The sequence below is a fragment of the Halichoerus grypus genome, chromosome 1, assembly GCF_964656455.1.
Source record: "Halichoerus grypus chromosome 1, mHalGry1.hap1.1, whole genome shotgun sequence".
Classification (NCBI taxonomy): domain Eukaryota; kingdom Metazoa; phylum Chordata; class Mammalia; order Carnivora; family Phocidae; genus Halichoerus; species Halichoerus grypus.
In genome coordinates, this window is record NC_135712.1 from 197,825,565 (window position 1) to 197,847,094 (window position 21,530).

Here is a 21,530-nt window from a genome sequence, read left to right on the forward strand (position 1 = left end):
TCAGGGAAGGCTTCTGGAGGAGGTGACCTTGGGCCTAGAGCTGGGGTCGGCAAACTTTCTGTGAAGGGCCAGACTATGAATATTTTAGGCTCTGCCAGTGTAAATACTCATACCCAGTTCTGCTGTTGTACTGAGCACGGCCACAGATAAAACAAATAAATGGGCATGGCTGTGTTCCAATACAATTCTGTTTGTGGATCCTGAAATTTAAATTTCACCTAATTTTCACATCATGATCTTTTTCAACCACTTAAAAATGTAAAAAAACAAAAAAAAACCCAAAAAAACAGGGGCTCTTGGTTAAGTGTCTGACTCTTGGTTTCAGCTCAGAGTCCCACATAGGCCGCTTAGCAAGGGAGTCTGCTTGAAGATTCTCTCCCTCTGCCCCTCCCCCACTTGTGTGCACGCTTGCTCGCTCGCTCTCAGATAAATAAATAAATCTTTAAAAAAAAGAAATGTAAAAAATATTCCTGGCCATACAGTAACAGGTGATGGGCCAGGTATGGCCCATGGGCCGTAGTTTGCCAACCCCTGGACGGTCGGATAGACAGGAGGCATACCTTGGAGTTACAGGAAACTCTCTGAGCAAAGGACTGAAGGTGAAAACCAAAATCAGAAACCAGGGGAGGCGCAAGGTCAGTGTGGCTGGCCCAGGGCCTGTGGCGAAGGCAGCTTCAGTCTTGGTTGTGAAAGGGGTGGGGGATGGGACATGTGTGACAGCTTGCCTCGACCCGAGGGCCCCGTGTGGTTGGCCTCCATGTTCAGTGAGAAAGCAGCCTAGAGAGCTAAGGGTGAGCCCAGGGTCCCATTCACTCCTCCTTCACTTATGTCTGGACGGGGTACCCTTCTCCCTCGGCACTCTACTGAGATGGGGACCAGGAGGAGGCAGAAGTGGGGGTGCAGGGAGGAGACGGCGGCGCTGAGGGGCCAATGGAGACAGAGCAGTCCGGCCGACTGACAGCTCCAAGAGAACCAGGAGTCATGGGGGCAGAAGGCCAAATCGATTTGTGGTCCCATGGAGCCCATCAGCCTCAACAAGGGACGCCAGCGTGCTGGGCTTGACTTGAGAAATAGGTTCAAGGCCACGTGGCATGTGGGGGCCCCTGGCCCAGGCAGGCACACAGCAGCCCTCAGTCGTACGGAAAGCAGGCTGAGGAAGAGCTTGAGAGGCTGGGGAATCCCTGCCCGGCCCTCCAGGCTCTGAGCCCCCCATCTACGCCCCCAGCTTGGAGCCAACGGCTACGTGTTTGCCATTGACCTGAACGGCTACGTGTTGCTGCACCCCAACCTCAAGTCCCAGGTGAGCCAGGGAGCAGTCAGGAGGAGGGTAAACCCTACAAGATGGGGACCCCTGACTTCCTGCCCTGCCTCCCACAGACCACCAACTTCCGGGAGCCGGTGACTCTGGACTTCCTGGATGCTGAGCTGGAGGATGAGAACAAGGAGGAGGTGAGGGCAAGGAGGGGAGTATGGATGGCGGCACCCAGAGCAGCCGAGAGTAGGGACCGCACCCCTCACGTCTCTGGCCCTTCCAGATCCGTCGGAGCATGATCGATGGCAACAAGGGCCACAAGCAGATCAGAACACTGGTCAAGTCCCTGGACGAGGTGAGAAGATGGGGGAGGGGGACAGAGTCAGGGTGGGCATCCTCCCGCACTCCATCCCACCCCTGCCTACTGGCCCAAGTACTTGACCCAGCCTCTTCTCTCAGAGGTACGTAGACGAGGTGGTGCGGAACTACACCTGGGTGCCCATAAGGAGCACCAACTATAGGTGAGTGGGGCGGGGCTGGCAGGGAGGGGCGGGGCAGCCCCAGAGCCCAGAGTCTGAGCCCTCTCCCCACCCAGTCTGTGGGTGCTCAGTGGCTGGAGCCATGATCCTAGTGGGGCACCAGCAGCCAGGGCTGCTCACTACTCACCCCGGGACTCTCGGTCCCCCAAGGGCCTCTCGCTGGCCCTTCAGGAACAAGGGCCATTTCCTGAGAGCACAGGACAGAGACAAGACAGTGCATCTGATGTCTCCCCATGCCACACCACCCTCTCACGTCACCCCTGCCTGGATCGTATCCCTGGGTATCTGCACCCAGGATGTCACCCTCAGCACATCCCCAGGCTGGCTGTCAACAGGCACCACAGCCCTCGGAGGAGGTACCCTTGTGGGTCAGGCCCAGGCCGTGCAGGCTGTCTTCTTGTGCCCCCCAGAGCCGGTCTCATTCCCACCCCAGTCCCAGCTTGTGATTGCTCCTCACCGTGTTAGCGCCAGCCCTGCTTCTCACTGGCTTGCACATGACCTAAGTCTCTGGGGACCGAGGACCCCACTCCCATGGCTGTGCACCCAACAGCCTAGCTCACTGACAGTGCTCTGCCCCTTGTGAGTGTGCTGCTGGCCTGATTGAGGAGGCCGGCTGGGTACCTGGGGCGGGAGGGGCTGCTGGGGGAGGGGGAGCGGGGGGGGGGGACTTGCTTTGGGGCTGGTCATTCTGAGGCGTTCAGGAGAGTTCGGGGACTGAATCTCCCACAGCTAACAGGGAAAGGTGGCCCTGGTGGGCAGGAGAGGGGACGTCATAGCCTGGGCCACTCTGCCTGGCTCCGAGGCCATGGGGCGGGGGGCCGGATGCCAGTGTGGCCCACCTCTCCCCAGCAGTGACATACGCTCCTCCCCTCCCCTCCTCCCTAGCCTAGGGCTTGTGCTCCCGCCCTACAGCACCTTCTACCTCCAAGCCAACCTCAGCGACCAGATCCTGCAGGTCAAGTGTAAGTGGCCCAGCCCCTGCCTGCGCCCTGCACCCCTGCCTCTGCCCCGCACCCTGGCTGGCCCCAGGCAGCATAGCCAGCCACTGGCGGCAAGGCAGCCCCCCCTGCCCAGTCTGCCCACCCCCCAGGCACCCGCAGGCTGGGGCACCAGCCGTCGGAAAGTCTGTGGAAATCTGCATGCTCGCCTTTTCTCAGATTTGGTTCCAGATCATTCTCTCATGATTTCCGTTGAGGTTTTTGGTTTTAGTTTCTCCTACTGCGTGTCTTCCCTCCTTAGCCTGCCTCCCTCGCATACCCCTGGGGGCTGCATTCTTGGAAGACACCCCCCCTCTCATCTCTCCTCTCCCCTGTGCCCTATAGCTCTCTCCCCCTGTGGTGCCCCCCCCCTGCAGGGTCTCTCTCTCCCCCTACTCCGCCCCCTTCACTCATCCTCCTCCATTTTCCTCCTCCCTGAGCCGCCCCTCTCACCTTGCTCCGACCCCCACTGCCCTTCCCTCTCCCCACTTCTCTCCCTCCTCCTCCTCTCCCCTTCTCCCTTCTCTCTCCCTCCCTCCTCCTCTCTCCTTTCCCTATATCCCCACCTTCTGTCTCCCCCATTCCCTCTCCTTTCTGCTCTCTCCCTCTCTCCCCTACCCCAGCATCCCTACTTTCTCTCCCTCCCTCCCTCCCTCTGTTCTCTTCCCCATCTTCATCCCCCATCCCACCCTCTCTGCCTCTTCTTCCTCCTCCCTCGCCCTCTCTCCTCCTCTCTGGACCTCTCTCCTTCCTTCCTTCCCACTCCTCTGCCTGTGGCTCATCCCTGCATGTCCTGCTCACCCTGGGCCTCCCCCGAGAGGCCTCCGGAGCCTGCGGCCCCACCTGCCCACCGCCCGAGGTCACTGGGAGGGAGGCTGGGGCTCCGGCCCCACCGGGCGCCCCCCACCTGCCTGGCCGATGGGGCTCATCTCCTTTGAGTTTTCTCGCTCTCTCTTTCTCTCTCATGTCGTTTTTTTGCAAGAAGTTTCCTTTCGGTATGATGATGAGACACAATATTTTCATTCAAACAGCCATTGAATAAAATATTGTTTGTGCCCCCCCTCTCCCTCCCCCTTTTCGTTTGTTTTTGTGTTTGTGTTGTTTTTGTTTTCCTCGCTTTCTCTCTTGGTGGACTGTCCCAGTGCCAATCAGCAAACTGAAGGGCAAGTATATTCAGAACCAGTGCACTCTCCTCTCCCCACCCCACCCACCCTCACACCCCTGCTTGCCCCCCTCCCTGCCCAGGACCAGCCAAACCCCTGCTCTCCAGGGCTCCCTCCCAGCATCCCCTTGGTTCCTCTAGTTCTTGCCTTTTCCCTTATCCCTAAACCCCTATTACAGCCAGCGGCCCTGCTCCTGGCCCTGCCTGCAGGGTGGTCTCCGGGTGTTCTGAGAGCTCAGGCCCCCCTCTTCATCCTCCTTGCTCCCTCTGGGCAGGTCCCTGCCATCCCCACCTTCTCTGTCCCTCCAAGACAACTCAACAGTGGGCTGGATGCCTCTCCACCACCTCCCACCCAGCAGGGCAGGGGGCCTGATAGACAGGGGCTAGAGGAGTCCTCAGCAGGGCTTATGAGAGGCTTATGGGAAAGGGAAGCCCCAGCCACCTGAGGCTTCCTCTGGGATAGTTCTCCCCCCTGTGATCTCTGCCAGTTGGTCCAAAGTTGACAGCCCTCCAAGGGGTGACAGAAGGCTCTGGAAGCCCCCCACCCTGATTCTGAGATGGGCAGGATAGGGCATCAGCCACACCACTGGGAGAGCAAGGCAGACCCAACCATCCTGGGCACCTGCCTAGGTGCTGTCACCCCTGTCCCCTGCTGCCCCTACCACTTTGCTAAAGCCTACTGGCCCAGCCCAACCGTGGTACCCACTGCCGCTGGGGCAGGTGGTCAGCAATGAAGAAGGTGTTCCCCTGGGAAATAAAAGCAGACTCGGGGATGGTGAGCCTAGCCAGGAAGAAAGGAAATGTGTCTGGACCCCAAGGGCCAGCGAAACAGGTTGGAGGGAATCAGTCTGGGAGTGAAGAAAAAGGTTCTGGCACTTAGACATAATCCAAGCCAGAGACTCCGGAGAAAGGTAGGCAATGAACTCCCAGACTTGGGTGGAGAATAAGGGGAGCGAGAGAGAGAAACATGCGAGGGTCTCTACCACTGGTGCACAGAGACACCCCTCCCAGGGAGTGCCGGGGCAGATGGGCACAGAGAGCCAAGAGGGGATGGCCTGGAAGCCAGGGCTCCCCAAGAAGCCCAAGGGGCCCTGTCCAGCCTAGTCCAGCAAAAGGGATAGAGCTGGTCCCCATGGCCTGGGTCGGGGTGGGGGACAGGCCCTACTCCCACTGGCTTGAGTTGTCTTTTCTCCTCCTTCCACATCCCTCCCAGTGTCCCCAGAAATGCAGGGCTCTGGTAACAATGACAACTATAGCCTAGTCTCCCTACCTCCTTTTTCTTTCTCCTCCTTCCCCTCCCCTACCCCCGTTCCCTGTCGGCCTGTGTCCAAACCCTACCTCACAGTCCCATCAGAAAACAACAGTCCAACCAGTGACTGCCCAGCCCCTCCAGGCACCCCAGGTCCACCTCCCGGAATCTTGCAGTGCATTGTGGGAGTATCTGGAAACAGAGAAGACCCCTCTTCTGCAAAAATAAAGCCCTACAGTGACAAAGAGGTCGGAACCTTGGTGAAGACAGGATTGGAAGGTGGGCTGCCCAGAGTGCAACAGGCCAAGGGGCAGGGGCACGCCTCCAAGATGCAGACCAGCCAGGTAGCTGATCCAGCCTGGCAGGGAGAGGCCCCAGAGAAACCCCAGATTCACTCACAAAGCCACACAGAAACACTCGTACACATGCACGCTCATGCAAATACACATCCTCTCCCATGTACGTATGTGTTCTCTCTCAAACATGTGCACAGGATCCCTCAAGAGCACCCCACAGCTCCTGTGGAGCCCCAGCATTCCTCTTGGGCTGTTCTGAACCCAGGCAGGTCCTAGGAAGGGTGGAGGCCCATTCTTCTCCCTCTGCCCTCACCCAGCCTCCCAGCCCAGGAAGGACCGCGGGACCCCCACAATGCACTGCAGCCCAGCCCCAGCTGCCCACACCGTCTCTGGTTGGACTGTCTCTGCCCGTGAGAAATCCCCTCGGTTTGGCCATGTTGATGCCTGACACAGAACAAAAGTAAGACCTACCAAAAATGCAAACAGCTGCAGCAAAGAGAGATAAAAATCCGCAGCCAAAAGCCAATTCCCTTCCTCAAAGTCTCTTTGGAGGCGAAGGAAGCTCAGCATGCGGTGTTTTCCATTACGGACGCGATAAGAGCGAGACCGGCGCCTCCCCCAGACCATGCATATATATAGCAATGTGTGTATATATATGTGTGTGTGTATGTCCGTGTATATGTGCTATACAGCCGTATGGAAGCACATACAGCCACGCCACGGGACTCACTGCCCACAGAGGACCGGGCCTGGGCAACATATTGGCTATAACTGCCCTCCTCCCGCGATGCCGGAGTCACCACAGGCCCTCCACCCCCTCCCCGCCCGCCCCTTCTCTCCGCCCGCCCCTTCTCTCTGGCTCGAACTTGAACGTGGAAGTGGCGGGTTCCCTCTTTGCTGGTGTCTCCCCCCTCCCTCAAGCCACCCTCTTCCCTGTCCCTCCAGCCCCATCAGCTCTGAGCCCCCTGGCCTCCTGCCTCCCCAGCCCCCGCCGGATAACCCCCCGTTTCTGTTGCAGATTTTGAGTTCCTGCTCCCCAGCAGCTTTGAGTCTGAAGGACATGTTTTCATTGCTCCCAGGTAGCTTGCGTGTGGCCTTGCTGAGGTGTCCTCCCCAACCCCAACCCCAACCGCCCCGGCCCTGCCTCCTGCACGGCTGCCTGGAGCTCTGTGTGTGTGTGTGCGTGCGTGCGTGTGTGTGTGTGTGTGTGTGTCCTGTGCGGTGTTGCCCCGCCCCGTGCATAGCCCCGTATGTGCGGCCCTGTGCATACCCGGGCCATGCCGCCCCACCAGGCAGCAGTGGCCAGCTGCCCACAGCTCCAGCCCCCACCAGGCCTGGGGCGGGAGGGCTCCAGACTCTGCCGATCTTCCCTGCCCTCCCAGGCCACCAGGAAGGACCCTTTCTGCCCTGGGCAGGCTGTCCGCAGCACACCCCTCCCTGCGCAGCTGCTGCTCTGGTTTGTGGCGCCCTCCCCACCCCCCACCCTGCACCCCAGCCTTGTCCTGTGTCAGTCAGTGTTTGTGTGGGTCTGGGGATGAGCCAGCCAGAGCCCCCGGCAGTGCTGAACTTAGGGGTGGTGGCTCACAGGGGACTGGGGGAGGTGGGGAGTACAAGGGCTTCGAAGAGCTGCTCTGGCAAGTGAGGGCTCAGGGCCCAGTGCCCTGGACCATCCCTGAAGTGCACACTCAGCATGCACACGCACATCCTTGGGTGCCCACCCTCTGCCTGTTGGCCCACAAGTGAGGAGACCAACAGCCCCCCCCCCCCCCCGTGGTGAAGCCCTCCCCCATGACCTGGCTCTGGACCCATGGGCACTCTCAGGCACCACCCGGGGGCTCTGGACACTCCTAACCTCCATGTGTGTGCATGTGTGTGCATGCACCCACCAATTTCTCTTGACTCTCTGTAGATGTGTGTTTGTATTTGTGAGTAATTGTGTACATTTGTAAGAGTCTGAATGTACTGTGGGGTGGGCTGTGGGCATGAGTGATGGTGGGAATGAGTGAAAAGGCCTGGGTGGCCCACGTGACCCTGAGAGAGGGGACTGGGTTTGTTTTTGTCACTTCTGTATCTTTGGCTCGGGAGAACTCAATAAATATGTGCTGGGTGAGCGAATGAAGTAATCCACAGCTGTAAATGTACATATTGTTGGGGAGGGGGGAGGGGCTGCAGGGGAGTTGTAGCTGAAGCACAACCTACGGGTGTCACTCTGGATATGTCAGCCGTGCCCCCTACCACAGAAGTACAGGCTGCGCACTGCACAAAGGCCATCGGGGCCAGAGAGCAAGTGGGGACTGAGACCCCGAACCAGGTGCCCTCAGCAAACCGTGGGCACAGCCTAGGGAAGCAGCACATTTCAAAAAACTCCCAAGGCTGCCTGCGTCCAGGCCAGTGGGGAGGTCTCTGGTGGCAGGGGTGTGAATGAGCGATTGGGCAGAAGAGAGAGCTCCATCTACCAGACTTCCTGGGGAGCAGAGCCCTAAGCAGGCCTCCCGTGCCCCCAAAGCTCCCACGTTGTCTGGACCCAGAGGCTGAGCCCAGCGAGGGCCTTGAGGAAGTGAGGGGTTTCGCCTGTCCACCTCTGGGGGAAGAGCATCCCGGGCAGAAGGAATCACCAGTCGGAGGCCCCACGCATTCCCACTGACTTCCTGACACCCTCTGTGGTACGATGGAAAAATCTGAGGCTCGGGGAGCTTAAGTGAGTTGTCCAGAGGTGCCAGGCCGGGAAGCGGCAGGCTGAGGGCTCACACTCAGGCTAAGGCAGTGCTGGCACTTGCCCACCCACCTTGTGCCCTCAGGAACACTACAGCGTACAGGGGGACGAGCCGGCCGGGGGGCCTTCCCTGGGGCCTCCCCCGGGGGCCATCTGGGTCCAGCTACACAGGAGGGGTGGGAGGCTCCGCAGGGCTATCCCCAGGAGGGAGAATCTGCCAGGTTGGAGGACACGGACCATCCTTCTTGTGTCAGCTCTGTCCCTACTCAGATGTGGCAGCCTGCCAGGCACGTAGCCTGTAGGAATACCCATGCCCCCGCTGAGGCCCGGGCTTCTCAGCCAATGGCCAGGCGGGCCTGTTGGGAAGCCTCAACCCTACTGCTCTGTCCAGCCCCCCAAGCCCACTCTTCTTGCCCCTCCCCACCCCCAGAGAGTATTGCAAGGACCTGAATGCCTCAGACAACAACACCGAGTTCCTGAAAAACTTCATTGAGCTCATGGAGAAAGTGACTCCAGACTCCAAGCAGTGTGAGTGCCTGGTGGGGCCGCCGGGTCTGGGCAGTGCCCAGACCTCAAGGGGGCAGCCCGAAAGAAGCCAGAGACCGGGCAGGTGTGATGCAGACCCAAGCCCAGGGCAGGGCCTGGGCCAGGCAGTGGGGAAGGCTCCTACTGGAGCCTTGGGTGTGTGGGAGAGAGGGGGCAGGAAGCCACAAGAAGCCACCCCCTCCACCCCTACCTTCCCGTTGCAGGCAACAACTTCCTTCTGCACAACCTCATCTTGGACACGGGCATCACACAGCAGCTGGTGGAGCGCGCGTGGCGGGACCAGGACCTCAACACGTAGGCACCACCCAGCCTGTGGGGGCAGGAGGCTGGGATGGGCCCAGAGGCCCTGGCCCTGCCCTGAAGAAGGCGGGCCTGTGACTCACCTCCCTGCTGCCCCCCAGGTACAGCCTTCTGGCCGTGTTCGCTGCCACGGACGGCGGCATCACCCGCGTATTCCCCAACAAGTAAGTGACCTACGCTGCCACCCGACACCCTGCCCCCACCTGGGACCCTGCCTCCGTCCCGCTGCCCATAGGCCTCTTTGCACCTGCTGAGACACTGTCCCCCACCCCACCCCCCTTTCCACCAACCTCTGTCTCGGATAACCAGAGCAGCTGAGGACTGGACGGAGAACCCGGAGCCCTTCAATGCCAGCTTCTACCGCCGTAGCCTGGACAACCACGGCTATGTCTTCAAACCCCCACACCAGGATGGTGAGTGTCCTCCCAGGTGCCCAGCAGGTGGGAAGTTGAGGCTTCCCTGTCTGCTCGGCCAGGGCTGGGCTCTGCTCTCTGAGGCCCCTCTCAAACATGAGGCTAGCCGAGACTGGGAGTGATGAGAAGACAGAGCTAGGCTGTGTCAGCACTACCTTGGGTACTGGGTGCTTGGCTTGGGCTCCTGGGTCCACAGGCCCAGTACAGAGTGGTCAGTGTGGCCACCAGCCCCTACTCCTGACTTCCCCACCCTACCTCCAGCCCTGTTAAGGCCACTGGAGCTGGAGAATGACACGGTGGGCATCCTCGTCAGCACGGCTGTGGAGCTGAGCCTGGGCGGACACACACTGAGGCCAGCAGGTGAGTGCCTGGGGCGGAGGTGGGGAAAGAGATGATGGGCAGGGTGCTGCCCAGGCAGGCGGGCATTGATGGCCCCTTGCTGTCCTCTATAGTGGTAGGTGTTAAGCTGGACCTAGAGGCCTGGGCTGAGAAGTTCAAGGTGCTAGCCAGCAACCGTACCCACCAGGACCAGCCTCAGAAGGTACCTGGGCCGGGGTGGGGGCAGTAAGCCCAGCAGTACCGAGTCCCCCCAGGAACCCCTACCACTCACTCAGAGTGGTTCCTGTGCCTTATGGGGAGGCAGTGGCTGTTGCAGATGGCCTGGGGACTCAGAAGTACGAAAGTGTGATGGGAGGGGGGGAACTGGCAGGCACCTTATGGTCCTTGCTCTCTGCCCAGCAGTGTGGCGCCAACAACCACTGTGAGATGGACTGCGAGGTGAACAATGAGGTACGTGTGCCCTGAACCCTGGCTTACCCCAATCCCAGACTTCCTTGTCCCAACTGCGACTCCTAGCCCATCCCTTGGCCTGGCGGGGGCGGGGGGGGGTCTCAACATCCCACCCCGACTTCACAGGTTTACCAGAACTGTGCCCCTTCGACCCAACCACCCGACTGCCAGGGTCTGGGGAGGAAGGTCTGGGCCTGGGCCCCTCTCCATCTTCCTCCCCCTTCCCTACCTCTCAGGACCTTCTCTGTGTCCTCATTGATGATGGGGGATTCCTGGTGCTGTCAAACCAGAATCATCAGTGGGACCAGGTGAGGGCCGAGAAGAGGGAGGAAGGAGGGGGGCCAGGGTTTGAGCCTTCTGGGGGTGCGGCACTGCCAGCCCTGTGACTACCACTCCCTCCTGGCATTCCCAGGTGGGCAGGTTCTTCAGTGAGGTGGATGCCAACCTGATGCTGGCACTCTACAATAACTCCTTCTACACCCGCAAAGAGTCCTACGACTATCAGGCAGCCTGCGCCCCCCAGCCGCCAGGCAACCTGGGTGCTGCACCCCGGGGCGTCTTTGTGGTGAGCCCCAGTGATGCCTGGCGGGCGGGGGGGGCGCTGGGAGACCTGCCCACAGATGATGCTCCACCTCTGACGAGAGAATAGGGGGGGGAGATCCGGGTCCAGGGACAGCCGTGGCAGCCCATGCCCCTCTCTCCACCGCAGCCCACCATTGCAGACTTCCTTAACCTGGCCTGGTGGACCTCGGCTGCCGCCTGGTGAGTCCCAGGGGGGAGGGGGCGGAGGGACCGTGCTCTCTGGGCAGAAGGGCTCAAGAGAGGTGGTGCGGCAGGGCACTGGTCTCTGGTGACCACTCCCACTCAGTGATCCATGCCCTGCAGGTCCTTGTTCCAGCAGCTTCTCTACGGCCTCATCTATCATAGCTGGTTCCAGGCAGGTAGGTAGGGCTTTGGAAGCCCCTCCTCGAACCCCCTCCCCCCAGTCTAAGCTCAGACCCACCCCAAAGGGAGGGCGGGGCTTACGGCTGAGCGAGGCCGAGGCCCAAGACCCGGCCAGGGCGTATGGATGGGGCTGAGGCGCTCTGGGCCCTCGCAGACCCCGCGGAGGCCGAGGGGAGCCCCGAGGCGCGCGAGAGCAGCTGCGTCATGAAACAGACCCAGTACTACTTCGGGTCGGTGAACGCCTCCTACAACGCCATCATCGACTGCGGAAACTGCTCCAGGTGCCCGCGGGGTGCGGGACCGGAGGACCGGGCGGGGCCGGACGGGTGGGCGCGGCCCGGGGCGGAGCCGGGGCTGCAGCGGGGAGGGGAGGGGCGGGGCGAGTCCCAGCGCCCCTCCTTCCCGTGCTGCCTCCAGGCTGTTCCACGCGCAGAGACTGACCAACACCAACCTTCTCTTCGTGGTGGCCGAGAAGCCGCTGTGCAGCCAGTGTGAGGCTGGCCGGCTGCTGCAGAAAGAGACACACTGTATCCTGCCCCCGCCGTTCCCCGCCGCCCGCGCGCCCCCTCCTGCCCCGCGCGCCCCTCCGTGCCCTGCCGCCTCCTTGACTCCCCACCCATGCCCAGCGGACGGCCCGGAGCAGTGTGAACTGGTGCAGAGACCGCGATACCGGAGAGGCCCGCACATCTGCTTTGACTACAACGCGACGGTGAGGAGGGGGCGGCGCACTTGACTTGGCGCTCCCCTCCCCTCTCCTCCCCGGGCCGCCCGGGCCAACCCGCTCCTTGCCTCTTCCCGCAGGAAGATACCTCAGACTGTGGCCGCGGAGCTTCCTTCCCGCCGTCGCTGGGCGTCCTGGTCTCCCTGCAGCTGCTGCTCCTCCTGGGCCTGCCCCCCCGGCCGCAGCCCCAAGTCCACGCCCACGCCTCGCGCCGCGTCTGAGCGCCCCCCTCCTACCCCTCCCCAGGCCTCCCCGCCTCTCCCCTGCTCCCCTGTCCCACACACCCCGCCTTAGAGCCTCGCCTCCTCCCTCACTGAAGGACCTGAGTGGCCAGGCCCAAGAGTCTGAGCCTTGGAGTTGGGGGGGGGGGTCCCAAAGGAGGGTTCCGCAGGTCTTTGGCCCCCAAGCCACATCTCGCCGCTGAACTGTCAGAGTGACCCCAGACCCCTTATTCCCACCGGACTCACCCACCCCTGAGGGCTGGGACAGGGAAGCCACAGTACTGGTGCCAAACCAGGCCTCCACTGCCCACCCTGCCCTAAGGCTCCCTTTGTGCGGGAGACCTAGGCCCTGCCCCAGCTGGACTCCTCTAACCTGGCCCTTAGGCCCCGCCCAGGACCAAATCTGGATTCCCTGGGAATAATGAAGTTGAGGTGGGCAGTTTGAGGCCTGTGCATCCCAGCTTAAGTCCTAGCAGGAGAGAAGTCCTGAGGCAGCCCCACAATGGGCTCCTGCCCCTTTCAGGCCTACAGCCACCTCCCACCTTCCTCCAGCCCTGCAGGTGACAGGCCAGTGACAGTGACACTGGCTCAGACACAACCCCATACACACCTGGAGCCCTGAGGGCAGAAACTGGACTCACATTAGACACACCAAGGAGGACACACACACACACACACACACACACCATGGGGTGGGGTGGGGGTGGGGGCTCACAAAGCCTTACACAGGGCAAGGGGTTGGTGGGAGGGTTGGCACATGCACACTTCATCTCCTGCTCACCGCCCGCCTCTAATCTGACCTGCAGCCCAGCTGGTCCTCTGTCTCTAAAGCTGAATGTCAAACAGTGCCAAATGCTGGGGCAGGGGATGACAACCCCTGTCCCACCCTAGCCGCCAGTATCCCGGATATGTCCCTCACCCCGCCAGGTGCTCATTGTAACCATTTCGCACTAGTGTCAGGCCCCCAGCGGGACCACACGCCACTGCCTGCACCAGACGTTGCCCTTTGCCTTAGCCAGAGTGACATGATCACTCCTGGCTGGGCCATCCCACCCCCAATCTGGCCCTTACACACTCAGGCCCGTGCCCGTTCCGTTTCTTCACACTCACACTCTTTATCTCTCTCTCTCTCTCACACACACACACACACACATTCCCTGCCCCCAACCAGGGGGGGGGCAACCTGCCCCTCCCTGCTGAACACACACTTGTACACGCATACACACATGTACACACTCTGTGCACACACACAGGCTGGGCCCAGGCACATGACTTCACACCATTCATTCTGATCATTTCCCCCAAAGGCATCCCAGCCTGGGGGCAAGTGGGGGACGGAGGGCAGGGGGACGTGGCCATGAGGTTTAGATGGACTGGGAGGAGGGGGGAGGGTGATGCATTAATTAATGGCTCCGTTAATTAATGTCATGTTGCTTGTCGCTTTCTCAGTGTGTGTGTATGGTCCATGCCCGCTGCTGGTGCCAGGGTGGGCACCCGTGCTGTACACCCAGCCTAGATGCCAGCCATGTCTTGCGGGGGCGTGTGTGTAACTGTAGTGTAGTCAGGTGCTCAATGGAGAATATAAAAATAAAAAAGAATCAAACATATATAGAAAAATATATATTTTAAGTTTAAGAAACAGGAAAACAGACAAACAATCCCCATCAGGTAGTTGTCCAACCCCCAGCTGGGTCTGTTCCTTCTCATCACCCACCCGACCTGGCTGCCCCCTCACCTCGGGCTCGGGGGATCTGTGGGGGACTGGGGGGCCATTTCCTCTTCTCTGCCCTTTTTTTTGGTTGTTGTTCTATTTTGTACAGACAAGTCAGAAAAACAACAGTGACAAAAAAGTCAAGAAACTTTGTAAAATATCGTGTGTGTGATTCCTTGTAAAATATTTTCAAATGGTTTATTACAGAAGATCAGTTATTAAATAATGTTCATATTTTCACTTCAAATGGTTCCCATCCACTGTGTCTGCCTCAGGGTGGGGATTGGGTAGCTTGAAGACAGGTGGCCATGACTTCAAAGTCCCACCTACCACTCAGCTGGGACTGAAGGCCATTGCAACCCAGGTACCCAGTGGATATAGGGCATAATGCCTCCTGGGCTTCCGAAGTGAGAGATCCTTGACATCCTTTGTCCCATATAATCTCAAAGGCCTCTGAGAAAAGCTGTCCTTAAAGGCCAGGACAGTGAAAGAAAGAAGACAGATGAGATTCGAGTTTAGGCAGGCGTCTAGACATCAAGTCAAACCACCAGGGCCTAGTGGGCAGGTCATCCACTTAGAGCGATGAGTTAGTACCAGGCCCAAGTCCAGGACCCGGTGCTTGAGGGCCCCATCCTGCTGTCCAGAGGAGGCCAGGGTCTGGCCCACCAACAAGCATGACCACGGCTCCTTTCCAGCCCAAGGGAGGCTCAAGGCCCACTGCTCTCCTTGACCACCACTGCTCATGCTGGAACCCAAGACTGAGTCCATTTCGGTGAATCCTCTCAGACCTCCCTCTGCCTGCCCTATGCCCTTGTTCATTTTAATCCCAACTCTCTTAATAATCAATCCTAGTCCATGTGACCCTTCATGTTCTTTTCAAGGAGAGAAACTAGTAACCACCAGCGCAGAGGTTTCCCAGGACTGCTGATGCTCACTCTCTCATGATGCATACTTTTGCACTCACCAGGTGGGCAGCTAGCTTACCACCTTAGAGTTGGGTACTAGTTTATCTGCATACTGCAGATAAACAAACTGAGACTGAGGAGAAATCTTCTCCCCCACCCCTGGTGAGAAGGGCAAGAAATCAGCAAAGGTTTCAGAGAGGAGGTGACCTGTGGCTGGAGGGCCTCGGACACTAAATAAATAGAGAAGCACATCCTAGGCCTTAGCAAGGACACCCTTCCTCATTCCCCTCCATGGGTTGGCCACAGAGCAATGCCTAACTAGTAACCTCTGAGAGAGCTCCATGCCCTGCAACAGCCCCCGGGGCCTGGGGTAGGGTTACTAGATAAAATGTAGAACATCTAGTCAAATTTGAAATTCAGATAAGCAATGAATGTTTTTTAGTATGTTTCCAATACTGCACTATACTAAAAAGATTGGGGACATGCCTACACTAAAAAATTATTCATTTATCTGAACTGAACACCCTGTATTTTGATTTGCTAAATCTGGCAACTCTACCCTAGGTGCATCCAGTGAGAACCCAGACCCCAGACAAAGAAAAGGGTGTCACATCAACACCCTTTGTAACCTGGAAGGCTATGTGCACATCGGCAGTTGTACTGAGATCGGTGGCTGAAAGGAAGGGATTCTGTGCTTTATAAATGTGCTTTGTCCTAGAATTATTCCAATTACATGCACATTTTTAAAACGTAACTCAATACACCAAAAAATCAGTTTGCCCAGAACAAACTGCAGGAAGCTACCGCTGCAATAAAGGGGGGGCCCAGGGACACCCTGGCCCACCTCTGTCTCTCCTCAGGGCCAGAGAGTCGGGGTGGGGAAGAGAGTCACTAAAAGCAGCCCAGCCTTGCCCCTTTGGGGGCAGGAGACCTGAGTTCGAGTCGCAGCTCCACCACATTTGTAACAAGGTTAGCCTGGGCAACACACTCACTGAGCACCCAGGATGGACTGGCATTTTACACCACAGTCCCCTTGAACCCTCACAGTAGTAGGTCCTGTCATCATCTCCATTTTACGGTCCATGAAACTGAGGAACTTGGCCAGTGTCACAGAGCCGCCAAATGGCAGAGCAAGAATTCCAATCTGGGTCAGGTCCCAGGCACCCATACAACCTGGGTCAGGCACACACCGGACTGCGGAAGTTTCGGGAGTTTCCGAACACTGGTACGCACGCCAAGACCACCTACATTCTTACCTACACACCTGTCCACAAGGACACACTCAGATGTACTCAGAAGCACATGCACGGAGTCACTGTTCCCAAGAAATTCAGCAAGGGTGTGTCTGCAGTCGTGCTGCCGTGCGGGTACCCGCAGCTTTCCCGAGGTTAGCGAAGCCAGTTCACTCTTCCCCACCTCCTGACAACCAGCGCAAACAGTCCGGCGAACTACCACTGCCCAGCACGCCCTCTTCTTACCAACCGGAACGGCCCGGCGCACAGCTTCCTGGAGCTTGTAGTTTTACGCAGAACCCTGATTTCCGCTCGTCCCCGTCTTCGGCAGAGGACTCCGTGTCCCAGCATGCTGCGGAGCCGGAAGGGCATCCCGGCGCTGCCCGGGCGCGCAGGCGCAGCACCGCTGTTTGTCGGCGCCTGGGAAGGGAGGAGGTACGGTCGCAGTCAAGACCGAGGCCGAGTCGGAGCTGACGAGACTTGACTGGGGCCCAGAACAAGGCTCCGGTCCCGCGCAGACCGTAGAGCCCCCGAGTGGATGGAATAGGCCGAGCCCTGAGATCAACGCCAGCCCGGTCAGCTTGGCGCGGGGCCCACAGGGCAGGCAGGCCGGCAAGCAGACGTGCCGAAGCCTCCCAGGGCCTTCCCTCAGGTCCCCGGCGAGGGGCCTAGGCCCCGGGCCCGCTACCTGACCCAGCTCGGCCGTTTGGGACCGGAGCCGACGCGACGAGAAGTGGAGTCTTCACCGGGGCCATAGGCCAGTGACTAGGCCGGGCCCGGGCCTCCCGGCGGGGCCGGACTGGGACGAGGCCCCGGGGAGGCCCCCCTAACACACTAAATCCTTCTCTCAGGCCGACGCCCTTCGGGAAGATGCAGCGCGCCCTACCGGGCGCCCGCCAGCACTTGGGGGCCATCCTGGCCAGCGCCAGCGTGGTGGTAAAGACCCTGTGCGCGGCAGTACTCTTCCTCTACCTGCTGTCCTTCGCCGTGGACACGGGCTGCCTGGCGGTCACCCCAGGCTACCTCTTTCCGCCCAATTTCTGGATCTGGACCCTGGCCACTCATGGGCTGATGGAACAGCACGTGTGGGATGTGGCCATCAGCCTGGCCACAGTGGTGGTGGCTGGACGTTTGCTGGAGCCCCTCTGGGGAGCCTTGGAGCTGCTCATCTTCTTCTCAGTGGTGAACGTGTCTGTGGGGCTGCTGGGGGCCTTTGCCTACCTCCTCACCTACATGGCTTCCTTCAACTTGGTCTACCTTTTCACTATCCGCATCCACGGAGCCCTGGGCTTCCTAGGTGGCGTCCTGGTGGCACTCAAGCAAACCATGGGGGACTGCGTGGTCCTGCGTGTGCCGCAGGTGCGCGTGAGCGTGGTGCCCATGCTGCTGCTGGGGCTGCTGCTGCTGTTGCGGCTGGCCACGCTGCTCCAGAGCCCAGCACTGGCCTCCTATGGCTTTGGGCTGCTCTCCAGTTGGGTGTATCTCCGCTTCTACCAGCGCCATAGCCGAGGCCGAGGGGACATGGCTGACCACTTTGCTTTTGCCACCTTCTTCCCTGAGATCCTGCAGCCTGTGGTGGGGCTGCTGGCGAACTTGGTGCACGGCCTCCTGGTGAAGGTAAAGATATGCCAGAAGACAGTGAAGCGCTATGATGTAGGTGCCCCATCTTCCATCACCATCAGCCTCCCAGGCACAGACCCTCAGGATGCGGAGCGGAGAAGGTACTGTGGAGTCTTCCAAAACCTTATTGAGCTAGGAGAGTTTTTATTGATCAAGTCCCGTTCCATCTGTTGTGCTTGCTGTGTTGGCTGGCAGCCAAGGGTCAGGTGTTGGGACAGACTGAGGAGATAAAATCCAGTTTGTGGCTTTGAGAACCTCAGCAACTAGGTGCTGGGCTCCAGTAGTGCTTTCCAACATGAAGGAGTGCAATTTGCCTTTCTCACCACCCAGGCCGCTTAACAAGTTCTAAGAAATGTCCGGTTTCCTTTGGTACTGTGTGAGGGGTTAATGGAGGGCCAGGTACACATAATCCTGGCCTTGTCTCAGACTCTTGGAATCCTGGACACTGGTCCTGTAGGAGCCAGAAACAACCTGCTTGGCCTATTTCCCCAGTGAGGGAGGGACAGACAAGGAGACCTTCCTTACGAGGCGGTCTGGGCCACCCCAGTTTCAAAATGCTGAACCATATCCTCTTCCTGGGTCTTAATTCAGATGCTGTGCTTCTCTGCCACTTATTTATTGAGGGGGAACCTTGGGGTATTACTAGATTTACCATCCCGTCCTTCCAGCCTGTATGTGTCACCACACCCAGGGGACGGGCCATGTGACCCGCTACGGGAGCCTGCTGACCACACAGGGAGTGGAGGCAACCTTCTTCATTATCTGTAAACCAAGCCGTCTGCACCATCTGCAGTCCCAGCGGAATTATTCACTGAATGCATCTTGTCCAGGGCAGGGCAGATCTTTTTTAATCCAGTTCTCTCTCTCCCAGGTCTATAGACTCACCAGAGTTGTCACAGCTTCATTTCCAACATTATTGTTGAAGTTTGTTTTTTTTTTTTCTTTTTTTTTTGAGGCAGTTACTTTAATAGTGAAATCTACAGCAGGCTCGGTTCCTACTTTCTGCGTTTGTCAAAGGCTTCTACTTTTGCTCACCTGTGAAGTGGATTCTTGGCAGGCAGCTTTATGAATTCACCTGAAAGGTTATCCCTGTGCTTACTCTCCACTGGGGCTGTGGCGATGAGCGTGGGACACACCCCTTTCTTGAAGGAGTTTCCACCTGGGGAAGGGCCACAGATTACTATGGCCTAAGGTGGTGGGTGTTGAAAAGTACACAAAGCATGCTGCGGGGCATGACTGTGGACCCTATGGTTTGTGTCTCTGTGGCTGATGAATTCTAAAGACTGAGGTCTGTCTTCACTTTATCCAGTGGCGGAGGTGGGACCAAGAGGGCTGGACCTAGTAGAAACTGAGCTGTCCCCAGAGCTCTGCAGGTGGGGCCAGGGCCCAGTGGTGACTCCTCCTTTAGTGAGAAGTCTTGGATTTGTTAGGGTTGGCTGGAGATTCAAAGCACCTCTGCTCAGGCCCAAGAAAATGGCAAGCTGGGGTAGGGAAGGCTGTCAGGAGCTAGGTTCTTGGCATAGTCTTGTGGTTGTTACTCCAACCAGTTGGGCATCTGGCAGCATGCCACTCCCAAACCCAAAGGGCTACTAGTACTGGGAGGCAGGGTTTCCTATCTTTGACCCTTGTGAGGAAGTGATTAGTATGCCACTACCTCTCTATTTTAGCAGGCTTTAGACAGAATTGACAAGGCTGTCTCCAGGATGGGAGCCTGGGAAGCACAGGGAACTGTCCTGTCTATGCCAATCTGCCATGTGTCAGGCTGGAGCACAGGGTGGAACTGGGCTAGGGTTTTCTGTGCCCATATTCTTGTTGCCTTTCCTGTCATGTTCCCTGGCATGTTGGAGGTTTAGCTTCTCTGTTGGAACTTGGAAGGCTATTACAGGCTGTCCCCCATACTTGGAGCACAGACAGGTTAAGGCATCAGGCTTCCACAGTGACCACTATTGGAAGTATTATTAGCTGGCAGCATGGGTGTTCCACCTCCTGGATAGACTAGGGTCCCAAGTGCACATGTACACCTTCCAGTCAACTTTCCCACCTACCCCTAAAGTGAGGTCCAAAAGGGTTTATCCAGTGGAATCAGTAGGCTCTGGCCTGTGTCCTACACACATAAGCTGTTCCTCCCTCTCTTCCTGCAGGAACTTGGTGTGTCCCTGCTCTAACACAGGTCCTGGTGGCTGTGGGGATTCTTCTGGGAAGGAGAACATTGAAGTCAGTTAGGAGGGATGGGCTGACCCAAGTTGGCCCTGCTTCCCAGGTTGAGATCCAAGATAGGTGCTTGAGTTCCAGCATTCCCCTCAGACCCTTGCCAGGAGACTCAAAACACACCTAACAAGGAGAGAAAAGTAATAACCCTCTCCTTGGATGTGATACCAGTGCCCACATCCAAGGGACTTACCCTTCTACCCATCTTCCTTGGGGTACCAGCTCTGCCCATGCTTAGGCCCCACCCTCGGAATCATTCCTGCGGCTGGCCTGGTGGGCAGTCTGGCAGACACCCTGCTGGCCTTCTTAGCCTGGAGGTGTCAGGACTATGAAGGGAAGGCTCTATATAGCCTTTGGGTCCTCATTCCGATGCCACGGTGGGCCCTATCCAGTTCCTGGGGAGCCCTGGGCCCTTCATGGTGAAGGGAAATACATAGGATTCTGAGAGAAGTCTGGGTGGTAGGGAGAGTCAGCTTCATGGGGGAAGAATATAGGGCATGAGCCAAGTCCAAACCCAAAATGACTTGTCATATCTCCTCTGGCTCCAGGCAACTGGCCCTAAAGGCCCTCAACGAGCGGCTGAAGAGAGTGGAGGACCAGTCCGTCTGGCCAAGCATGGACGACGATGAAGAGGAGGCAGGGGCCAAGGTGGATAGCCCGCTACCCTCAGACAAGGCCCCCACGCTCCCAGGAAAGGGGGCTGCCCCAGAATCCAGCCTGATCACCTTCGAGGCAGCTCCCCCGAAGCTGTAACTCCAGACCACCTTGAGTGTAGCACCTCCTCTCCCAAGCTCCCCCTGACACCTCTTGGCTACTCCAGGGCGCCTGACTGCTCTGAGGAGAGGGAAGAAGGCCTGCTGGGGGTTTCCAAAGCCTTCTGCAATTTGTCGCCAACACTACCCGGGACTCTTGCTACCTGGTTCCAACTCCAGACAACCACTATGCCAGGCATGGGGCCTCTGAACCATCAGCCAGCCCAGGCCATCTGAGGTAAGACTGTACCTCAGCAGATAACCCCAAGCAAGTGACTACAAGGACACTGGTGCCACAGCCCCTGGGCCAACCCTTATGCCTGATACTGGTTGCCAAGAGCCCTGAGCCGAGGCAAGGATTTGCCAAAAACGTTCTGGGGGTCCAGCCAGTGCAGGGCTGCAATTCCCTGCGCACCCTCAGAAAGACTCTGTTCCTGTGAAGATTTCCGACCCCCTCTGCTGTGGCTATGGCTGCTTCTGGGCCAGAAGAGCCACAGCTCCCAAGTATTTTCTACAGGACCACTTGAGTGGGCAGCCAAGCCCAGCCTCGCAGTATCAATAAAGCAGTTCTTTGAGGTATGGCTCCTGGGCTCTGTCAGACCACCTTGTGCAGCCCCCTCATCATGTTCAGCTGCAAAGTTAGGGACTTTAGGTTCAAGGGCTTGGTCTCCATGGCAACTCCAGCTGAATAAGAAGCCTATTACTCCCACTTTGCCTTACTACCACATGCCCACTGTTAAAACAACCTCCCCAGAGCTATCACTTCAGATCCTTACTCATTTTCTCTCCCTCTGATTCCCAGTCAGGGAGGCCCTGCCCAGAGGATGTGATGGTTGAGGGCCCCTCTATCATAAAGAGCTGTTCTTATTGATGGCTCACCCCCAAAACAGAGTTCTCAGTGCTTGACACCTATGGAAACAGCCCATCCTGAGTTCCCACCCTGTCATCGTCCACATCTAACCACCACAATCTGGAGACG

At 58.4% G+C, this 21,530-nt stretch overlaps 2 protein-coding genes across 8 annotated transcripts in view; both read left to right on the forward strand.

Moving 5' to 3' along the window:
* CACNA2D2 (calcium voltage-gated channel auxiliary subunit alpha2delta 2) overlaps nucleotides 1-14,081 on the forward strand; it is a 141,532-nt gene extending 127,451 nt beyond the window's left edge. The window contains exons 18-38 of one of the 7 annotated variants that reach the window (XM_078077781.1): nucleotides 1,226-1,300; nucleotides 1,378-1,449; nucleotides 1,536-1,607; nucleotides 1,712-1,773; nucleotides 2,677-2,753; nucleotides 6,494-6,554; nucleotides 8,619-8,716; nucleotides 8,938-9,028; nucleotides 9,136-9,198; nucleotides 9,344-9,447; nucleotides 9,709-9,807; nucleotides 9,900-9,988; nucleotides 10,186-10,236; nucleotides 10,473-10,544; nucleotides 10,649-10,801; nucleotides 10,946-10,998; nucleotides 11,122-11,177; nucleotides 11,336-11,462; nucleotides 11,657-11,708; nucleotides 11,808-11,890; nucleotides 11,983-14,081. In XM_078077781.1, coding sequence (XP_077933907.1) covers nucleotides 1,226-1,300; nucleotides 1,378-1,449; nucleotides 1,536-1,607; nucleotides 1,712-1,773; nucleotides 2,677-2,753; nucleotides 6,494-6,554; nucleotides 8,619-8,716; nucleotides 8,938-9,028; nucleotides 9,136-9,198; nucleotides 9,344-9,447; nucleotides 9,709-9,807; nucleotides 9,900-9,988; nucleotides 10,186-10,236; nucleotides 10,473-10,544; nucleotides 10,649-10,801; nucleotides 10,946-10,998; nucleotides 11,122-11,177; nucleotides 11,336-11,462; nucleotides 11,657-11,708; nucleotides 11,808-11,890; nucleotides 11,983-12,196 — 1,824 coding nt within the window. In that variant the 3' untranslated portion in view covers nucleotides 12,197-14,081. Of the gene's footprint in view, nucleotides 1-1,225; nucleotides 1,301-1,377; nucleotides 1,450-1,535; nucleotides 1,608-1,711; nucleotides 1,774-2,676; nucleotides 2,754-6,493; nucleotides 6,555-8,618; nucleotides 8,717-8,937; nucleotides 9,029-9,135; nucleotides 9,199-9,343; nucleotides 9,448-9,708; nucleotides 9,808-9,899; nucleotides 9,989-10,185; nucleotides 10,237-10,472; nucleotides 10,545-10,648; nucleotides 10,802-10,945; nucleotides 10,999-11,121; nucleotides 11,178-11,335; nucleotides 11,463-11,598; nucleotides 11,709-11,800; nucleotides 11,891-11,982 lie in introns of all 7 variants that reach the window. The other 6 variants (XM_078077775.1, XM_078077779.1, XM_036091991.2 and 3 more) reach the window with 6 other exon arrangements.
* Nucleotides 14,082-16,359: 2,278 nt separating this feature from the next.
* Nucleotides 16,360-21,126, forward strand: TMEM115 (transmembrane protein 115). The gene is made up of 2 exons (XM_036092029.2): nucleotides 16,360-17,692; nucleotides 20,348-21,126. Exons 1-2 carry the CDS (start codon nucleotides 16,842-16,844, stop codon nucleotides 20,550-20,552), a joined length of 1,056 nt encoding a protein of 351 aa, XP_035947922.1. The 5' UTR covers nucleotides 16,360-16,841; the 3' UTR covers nucleotides 20,553-21,126.
* The last annotated feature ends 404 nt before the right edge of the window (nucleotides 21,127-21,530 follow it).